Below are 9067 nucleotides of genomic sequence, written 5' to 3'. Positions count from 1 at the left end.
TTGATTATGTCGTCAGAGTTGTTAGCAGATTAATGCATAACCCTCAGATACAACACATGACAACAGTGACAAGGATTCTAAAGTATCTAAAGGGTACAAGTAGCAGAGGTTTTCTATTTGGGAAGAATGATAATCTTGAACTTCTAGCTTACACAGATGCAGACTGGGGAGGAGATAGAGATGCCAGAAAGTCTACGTCTAGGTACTTTACTATAGTGGGAGGAAATTTGGTTACATGGAGAAGTAAGAAACAAAAGGTTGTTGCACTTTCAAGTGCAGAAGCAGAATTTCGAGGGATTGCTAAAGATATCACTGAGATTCTCTAGATTAGGAAATTGCTAAGGGAATTAAACTTTCCTCAGAAGGGAGCGTGTAATCTTTACTGTGATAATAAAGCTGCCATCAATATATCAGGAAACCCAGTGCAACATGATAGAACGAAGCACGTCGAAATCGATCGTCATTTCATAAAAGAAAAACTTGACAAAGGAATTGTTTGTCTTCCTTATGTTCGATCCAAAGATCAATTAGCTGATATTCTGACTAAAGCAGTTACCTCTGAAGCTTTTGAAGATGCAATTTGCAAGTTAAGTCTCGGTGAAACATACGACCTAACTTGAGGGGGAGTGTAGGAAAATTGAAGATTTGCATATATTTTCAGAATATTCATAATCTTATTTTAGGCATTGTGTATATTTAGTTTATCTCCGTTCCTTATTTGTTTTAGCTCCTTTTGTATAAATTACATTGTAAGAGGCTCATTAAAAATAATAACAATCAGTATTCCATCTCAACTAATGTTAGATTTATTTCCGTTGTTTCTCTTGTCTTCAACTATATAGTAATTTATTTAGTTTTGGTTTAATATTTTTCATGAGAATATTAATGTCGAGTTTGGGGGACGAAGTCTTTAAAACATTAATTTAGTATTATAGGGATGAAGTTTGCAAAATGGAATTTGGTGATATGATATGATATTTTGAAATTTATTGAGTTTTCACTTTTGTTTTTCTTAAGGTCAAATGTAATAAAATAAAGGGTGATTGTCTATATGATTGTTAAAGTGGTGAAATTGGATAAATTTTTGCAGCAAACCATCAGCTTTAGAGGTGTTTCACTACACAATTTTGCATGGTTCATAGCCAACAGTTTTGTTTATCATTTAGCTTGCGAGTTTTAGAATTAATTTAGTATTACAGGGATGAAGTTTCCAAAATGAAATTTGGTGGGAGATTTTTGATTTCTGGTAATTATGGTCCTAATAATTTGGAGGTTTTTGGTAATGTGATATGACATTGTTGAAGTTTGTAGAGTCACTACAACAAAACAAGAAGTTTTTAGACGCTTGATCAACTGTCTAAAAAATACGGAAATTTTAGACGGATTATTTTCGACGCTTAAATACGTGGAAATTTAACAAACAAAACGCGTCAAAAAAATAAGAGGAAAAATACATCAGATAAACCGCCCGAACCAAAAAATTGAAGAAAACCGCTTCTTAATTCAGTGAAAAGAATCCTGCCCACATTCATCCTTTTCATTTGTTCTCAGCGCCTTTAACCTAGCAACATACATTCATCCTCTCATCCTCTAATCCTCTCATCCTCTCAAGTGCGCCACCATTCTCCCTCCGGCGGCCAGTACCAGCACCGAAAAACATCCACCGACCTTCACCGGCCGGTCAAATTGCAGAAATCAGGTATACTCGAGCATCTGATTTTTCTTCTCTAATTTTGCACCGAAATTCTGGGTTTGTTTGGTTACTGTTTGGGTTGAATTTGGGTAGCGAATTGATGTGCTGATATTTCTATGTTTGTTTTACCCTAATTGTCTAGATTATCAAATTGATTTTACCCTAATTGTTATACATGTTTGATGTCAGTGCTTGTTAAGAATTCTAATACACTAATTTGCAGAAAAATGATGTACTTCTACTTTGTGAATTTCATTGGCTGGCTTTTTGTTTGGTGTGTTAAAATAAAGGAACTCAACTTTAATCTTGTGCTGTACTTATTTTTTCTATTGGTTTTTTGTTGCAACGTTTTAATGTTCAGATAGTTCTATTACAATTTCCTTATTGCTGGACATATTCTTGTGTTAAAACCTAAGGACATATTCTTTAATCTTGCGTTAAAACCTAAGGACATATTCTGTCTGAATTGTCAAAAGATGGAACCTTTTGTCCACTTGGAGCACAAAATGGGAAGCGTGTTGATGATCATTGCAAGCAAAGGATCATTAAAACGGTTTGGGTATGCATTAAACATTCTTTATTATTATTATTTGATATTACTATTCTCAACATATGCGTATTTGACAAAGGAGATTCTCACCATATGTATTGGATAAATTTGTGTTACCTAATACAAAAGAGTTTCGTTGAATGATATTGTCACATATAAATATGAAGTGGAAGCATTACAAGTGGGAGTTTCAAAGGGACTATTATCAACCTAATGTGACAAAGAGAAGATAATTGAGAATATGCCTAAAAATGTGATTAAAGAGCAGTGGATTAGTTTGGTTTCTTACTGGACCTCAGAAAAGTTCAAGGTATTTGTACATAGTGTATTATAACAAATTTAACATAAATTTAAGTTTTATATTCACCAAGTTACAACCTAATAATTTAACATTGACAAAAATTATCAACACTGGGAAAAAGAGCTCGTGAAATACATAATCATGTACATACTACAGGGTCAAAGAGTTATGCTCAAATGGAAAACTGAATTTGTAAGTATGGATACAATTATTTATGATGCCTATATTTGTGATAAGGTTATTTCTTTGGGATAATCCGTTACTTTTAAATAGGTTAAGTTGAATCACAGAGGACCTAGTGGGCTAGAAATGTGGAAACGTACACACACTACAAAGAGTGGTGGTTGTGTAGAGGGTACATCCACTCAAGAATTCATGGTGTATTAGAGTAGTGAATTGGAAACATTTATCATTATGACAAATGTGATTGCATATTTCATTTATACTTTTGTATTGTTATAGGACATTGCTGAAAGTAGGGTTAATGAACGTTTACGTGATTAGAAACAACCTCGTGAGGTGATTGAGACAGAAGTTTTTAGTGAGATGATGTATCAACAAGACAAACCTAATCAGCGTGTTGTTGGTTATGGTCACGGGGTTAGTAGATATCACATGTTTGGTATTGAAGCTCAATTACGAAACAAGATAAGTGATTGTGGTGGTACTTCAAGTGATGTTATGGGGCTTAAATCCTACCTATTGTCTGTTGAGGGAAAAAGTGATGAGGTTATGAGAAAAAATGATGAGATTATTTCCCAATTACAAAAAAGAAATGATGAGGTTACTTCTCAGCTTTTGAAAAAAAAAATGAAGAAGTTGAAGAACTAAGAGCTCAAAATCAAAAAATTCTCACTCAGCTTGTATTAGTCTTAGATCAATTACAACAAAATCAAAGGACAAGTAAGAATCATTATTATTTTTATCATTCATCGAATCTTTTTCATATTACTTTTCAGTGTTTATAGTAGAAGTGTAGTTTCTAGTTTTTTTATGTTATGTGCATTTTTGGTTGCAGTTGGATGAAGTAGATATGATAATGACTTATATAAAGTTTTTTATATTCATGGGGAGTTTGGTAATTAAGGTAATCCCATATTTGAAAAATATTGTTGGCCTTGAATCACAAACGAGGAGTATGTATTTTGGCTAAAGTTTGTGCATTTTGTTTGGTTTGTTGCAGATTTTTGTAGCTGATGTTCATATTATGACCAACAAATCATCTTTTGCGAAGGTTTTGACACTAGAGTGGAAATTGCAACATAATGTAAACAATTCTGCAGGCCTTCAACTTTTGACAAACTTTTAAATTTTAAATTTTGGTCTCTTAAACATCGATAAATATATATATGTATGTGAATATTGATCAAATTAGGCACCTATGTTGCTTGGACTTTTTTGACCAAGCTACAAAAACTTAAGGTCAAAGCTACATCAACGAATGTATGTGCGTAGATGAATATCAAATGCTAATACTTTTGTGGATATGATTGATTTGGTATGATGTTTGTTAGTAATTATGTATGTTTGATGAATTTAATATAGTCTGGAAAATAAATACATTTTCAATGCATGTAAATGTTTAAAGCATATATCTAGATATCAAGGGCTTTAAAGGGTTACTTTTTATTTAGACGTATAAAAGCGTCTAAAATATTAAGTACTATCCACATGAAAAGCCTCTAAAAAATTCAGCATTTCCACACAAAAAAACGTCGAAAATAGTCAGCATTTTCCACGCTTCAAAGTGTCTAAAAAAGTGAGATTGTAGTATGGATTTAAGGCGCGAAATCTTTTTTCCCACAGTAAGAAGCATCGGAAAATAGATATAACATCCACTGTAAAAAGCGTCGAAAATTTGTAACTGCAATTTTTAGACGCTTCGTCAAGCGTGGAAAATATATTTTTGACGGTTAAAACTGTAAGCTCCGTGTTTTTTAGTAGTGAGTTTTAGAATTAATTAGTGCGAGTAATTTAGACTTGTACTAAAGATGAAGAAGCCCAATTGACTTTAGAACGCATAGGGATGACTAAATTGTTCTAATCTTGTGTAAGAAAATATAAATTTTGACTAATTATAAGGAATACCAAAAAGTGATCTTGATATTTCTATTTAATTATAAGAAAACAAAAATATATAAAATATCATTATTAAATTCGATAGTGTCCGCAACTAGTCATAATATATATTAAAAGAATTGTAAATTATAGGTAACAACTAATAAAAAGCTCTACCAGATGTCAATAAATTACTGGATAATTGTGTTTACATGGATAATTGTGTTTACATGGCAAAGAATTTGCACGGTTGACATTTCTTTTCAATTCGTTTATATTACAAATTTGGCAATTCTTTTAGCTAAAAAAAATAATATTTTTACAATTCTATAATTATTCTTAGAAAGTATTAATTGATTGATTACATTGACATTTAAAATAGTATCTTTCTATAAAATCAATTGTACAATACATCATATCTCTCATCTAAAAATTATAAAAGTACAAATTTTTTTTTTTACCATTCTCTAATTATTCTTAGAAAGTATTATTTGATTGATTCCCGTGACATTTAAAATAGTATGTTTCATTAAAGAGATGTTTAAAATAGTAGTTAAATTTTTATTTCTCAAAAATATTATTCTTATTTTATTTTATTCTTAATCAAATAATATTTTTTGACATGTTTAATTTCTTTAACAATTTGAGATCTATAAATTCCTTTAAAACAACAAGCAATTTCAGTTAATTGGCAACTAAAATAGCAAGTAATAAAATCCTATACCCTAATTGCCCCTAAAATATGGGTGAAATATTTACGATTATAACATTCTAATGTCTTGCTGTACAAGTCTATCTATACTTACAACAATTATGAACCTTATAAACCTACTTAACCCTATATATAGTTCAGTTGTGTACTCATAACAACATCTATCATTCCCATATTCTTAGATACCACAGTTCAAATACTTTAATTTCTACTACTAATATTTAGAGAAACTAACAGAAATGGGTCTGAATTTTCTTTAAGTAAAGAAAAATAGGGAAATTGAAAAATCAAAGCAAAATTTCATCATTGACGGTAGTGTAAAGAAAGTGGAATTACAAGTGCAATACATATTCTCATAGACGAAAAAGTTATTAAAGGATATTTTGTATTTAAATTTTTTGACTTTTATTATTATAAATAATTGTTTCGTTTGTGAAACGAAGAAGTGTGAGGCAAATTAGATACTTGAGGTAGAAGTGTTATCGCGAGCAGTAATCGACGGAATGGAAGTGACCTGAATTTCTGCAAAACACAACACGTTAACCTTGCCTAGGGGTGATTTACCGGAAAACCCCTCCGACGCTCTAGTTAGAACGGAGTTGAGAGATTAATGAATAAACAATTATAGATTGAATGCAGGAATATAGATGTCGGGGCAGAAGTTGCTTGTATTTGGGTAGGTTAATGAAGAGGATTATGAGTAAGGATTTTTGAGGAGCTTTGATGTGGTATTTTTCACTGCCCTCTCATTGATGCTGGTTGCCTCTATTTATAATGGTGAAGAAAAAGTTATTTCTAGGAGAGAGAGTAGATCATCATGGGTATGATGGATGGTAGTGGGTTGCCTCTATTAGGGTTAGGGAAGTACTACCTTAGTGACCAAGCAAGGTGGTTAAGAAATTCAGAAAAAGCCCCTTGACCGAGAGTCAAGGTCAATCAAAAAGTCAAGGGGTATTAAGGTAATATGACGTTAATAATTAAATAAATAAATGTGAAAATAAATGTTACCATAACATTTAGCCCCACGCATGAAGGATGATGTGAGAAGAGAGCCCTAATGACCTGAAACATCTTTTTTTATGCGGAAATAATACTTGTCTATCAAAACTGAATTAACGAAGTGTAACATGATCATGGAGTATACTCAAATGTTCAGGGACATGAATATATCCACAATTGGCAGACCTTCTAACGGATTATGAAAATTGGGCTTGTAAGCTTCGAATCAACTGTTCACACGTCGAATTCAGAGTTGTAAGCTTCAAGGTTTCTGACAGATCTTCAAGTTTCCTGACAGATCTGCAAATTTCTTCAAACAAGGTACTCAAATTTTCCTCAAATTTTTGAATTTCTTCAAACTGTTATTCGAGTTCTTGAATGTTAGTTTAAGGCTTTGAATTTGTTTATGAAACTAGTCTTTATTCTGTACAAGTTTCGCCTGCTACTTTATTCTGATTGCGGTTAATATGGATGTCACGGCTACAAATGAGGCGATAGTTAACACAGACATCAACCCTACTAACCCGACGAACTTCCCTTTAGTTGTATGTAAACGTATTGATGAGAGATCGTTGGTAGATGATTCGGGTTATAACAGTTTAGTGAGAATCACTCCTCATTATTAATCAATAAAGGCCGGGGATGAATCATCTGTATCCCCTATATATACACCAGAGATGATGAAATCTGCTCCTTGGGAAGTGAGCATTGCTTTCTTCCCAAATTACTTGCCGAGAATAAATCCTAGCCTAGAAGGGTTATTGTATGTAGATATGGAAAAGATCGAAGAAACAGCCGAGTCTTATGGAAGAGAAAGTGCGGCGCCGATGCCTCCTCCGTTTTATATTCCGGACGATGGGCCCCTTAACTATTTCATCGATTTACAAACCAAGAGGGACTTGGACAAACAACGGAATGCTATCTCGTTGAAGTGGGGGTTGAAAGATGATTACAACATTATTACTCTGGGGAACTATGACACCGTTAGGTTTCCCCTACCGCACTGTATAGCTGTATATCTTCCTTTTTTTGAGTTGGGGCTTAGATTTCCCCTTCATCCCTTTTTTAGGGAAGTGTTAGATCTTTTAAATATTTCTGTACCGGAATTATACCCTAATGCGTGGGGTTGTTTGGTGGCGTTTTTGATTCTATGTAAAGTTTTGGCCGTGCCTCCAACACTCATCGCCTTTAGATACATTTTTAGGGCTCGCCTATGTAATTCTCAATCGTACGGTTGTGGGTGGATCACCTTCACTTACCTGTCGTGGGCTGAAGATAGTTCACGACCTCCCTAAAAATCAGAAGGGATATAGGACTAAGTTTGCCTATTTGTACAGTTTTAGGGGGTGGAATATCAAAATCTCTTTTGATATCAAACCCAACCTTTCAGGTTTCAACGACAGACTCCCGCAGTGCTCATTCACTGACGCGGTAATAATAGAGTATGCGAAGATGGACGTGCAATTGGGAAGAAAACCCATGAACGTTCAACTTAATTGGATACCTGCTCGTTCTGAGTTGGAGAATGAGAATCTCCTCTCAGCATCCGGAATCAGTTTAGCCATAGATTGAACTAAGGGCCGGCGGTTCTTTCCTTTTTTATCGTGCATTTACTCGTTTCTAACTTGAGATTTTTCAGCGGTTACTAAGGAGAATCTGAAGGCTAAAAACCCGGACCTGATGAAGAAATTCAGCGTTATGAGATTCGCTCATGAGGCCAACCAGAGGGCCGCGGAAAAGCCCTTGCCTCTTCCTCCCAAGGTATAAATTAATGTTTTTTAGTGAACCATTGGGGATTTTCTAACTTTTTCTTTCGTAGGATTCGGTGACGGCCGACAAGGGGCTGGATGAGGTGCCCAGCGAAGGAGATTCTTTGAGGCTTCTTGAGGAGAGGAAGAGGGTTCATATCCCCGATGAATCTAAGAGGTTGATTCCTCCAAAAAAGAAGGAAGCGGAAGAGAAGAAGGAGAAGGAAGAGAAGAAAGAGAGGAAGAGGAAGAGAGATTCTTCTTCCAACGAAGAGAGTGCCACGAAGAGAGCTTCCGTGGACACTATCAAGACCGCTGTGCCTATTCGGATTAGGTCAGTTGAGGGGGAGATATCTACCCGTAAGGATAGATCGGTGCCTGTCTCCGGCAAGGGTAAGGAGAAGGTCGGAGAATCGACTGCGGCCCCTGAGTCGCGCGTTGAGGAGGTGTATCGTCGCCGGGAGGTCTTACCCTTCCTACACGACACCCTCTTCACTGAGCTGGGTCACAAGGGTATGATTACTCGCTTCAATAGGGCGTCATCTAAGTTAATCAGCAAGATGGATGTCGACCATCTTGAGTCCTTGCCCTCCAGCGATAGGGTTCGCCAGCTCTAGGCTTCTGCGGCTGAGGTAACATTATCGATCCGTTTCGCTGTTTTGTTCAATATGGGAGCTAAGTCCTTCTATTCGTCTTTTGATTCTCGGTTCTTTTTACAGACTTTCTTGAGGTTATCTTTTGAGCTGAATTTGAGAAGTCAGAGTGCCGCGGATAAGGAGACCTTGGCGGCCTTAGCCTCCCGTTGCGACGAGCAGAACGAGGAGCAGAGGAAGCTTAGGAAAGATCTTGGTGAGCTCTCGGGCTTAAAGGAAAAACTTTCCAAGTGCGCTGAATTGAAGGAGCGCTTGGTTAGAACTGAACAATGGCGAGAGAGGGCCAAGAAGCAGCTGGAGTAGACCATTGGAAGCTTGGACGCGGCCTCTAATATGTCTGCCATCCTCGGCCA

At 35.4% G+C, this 9067-nt stretch overlaps 1 protein-coding gene and 1 long non-coding RNA gene across 3 annotated transcripts; both read left to right on the top strand.

The window, feature by feature from the left end:
- The first annotated feature begins 1331 nt into the window (after positions 1–1331).
- On the top strand, positions 1332–4478 carry LOC130816037 (uncharacterized). Of its 2 annotated transcripts, XR_009042688.1 has the most exons (4): positions 1332–2553; positions 3007–3447; positions 3563–3631; positions 3728–4459. It is a non-coding gene; the product is annotated as an uncharacterized LOC130816037 (long non-coding RNA). The 2 variants fall into 2 exon arrangements; XR_009042687.1 differs by having other exon boundaries at positions 1341–3447; positions 3728–4478.
- Positions 4479–7765: 3287 nt separating this feature from the next.
- LOC130815535 (uncharacterized) lies at positions 7766–9017 on the top strand. Its single transcript, XM_057682025.1, has 4 exons — positions 7766–7868; positions 7953–8074; positions 8133–8663; positions 8781–9017. Exons 1-4 carry the CDS (start codon positions 7766–7768, stop codon positions 9015–9017), a joined length of 993 nt encoding a protein of 330 aa, XP_057538008.1.
- The last annotated feature ends 50 nt before the right edge of the window (positions 9018–9067 follow it).

This window comes from Amaranthus tricolor, chromosome 6 (genome assembly GCF_026212465.1).
Source record: "Amaranthus tricolor cultivar Red isolate AtriRed21 chromosome 6, ASM2621246v1, whole genome shotgun sequence".
Lineage (NCBI taxonomy): Eukaryota > Viridiplantae > Streptophyta > Magnoliopsida > Caryophyllales > Amaranthaceae > Amaranthus > Amaranthus tricolor.
The sequence above is the reverse complement of the archived record's forward strand: the minus strand, read 5'-3'. Positions and strand labels throughout refer to the sequence as shown.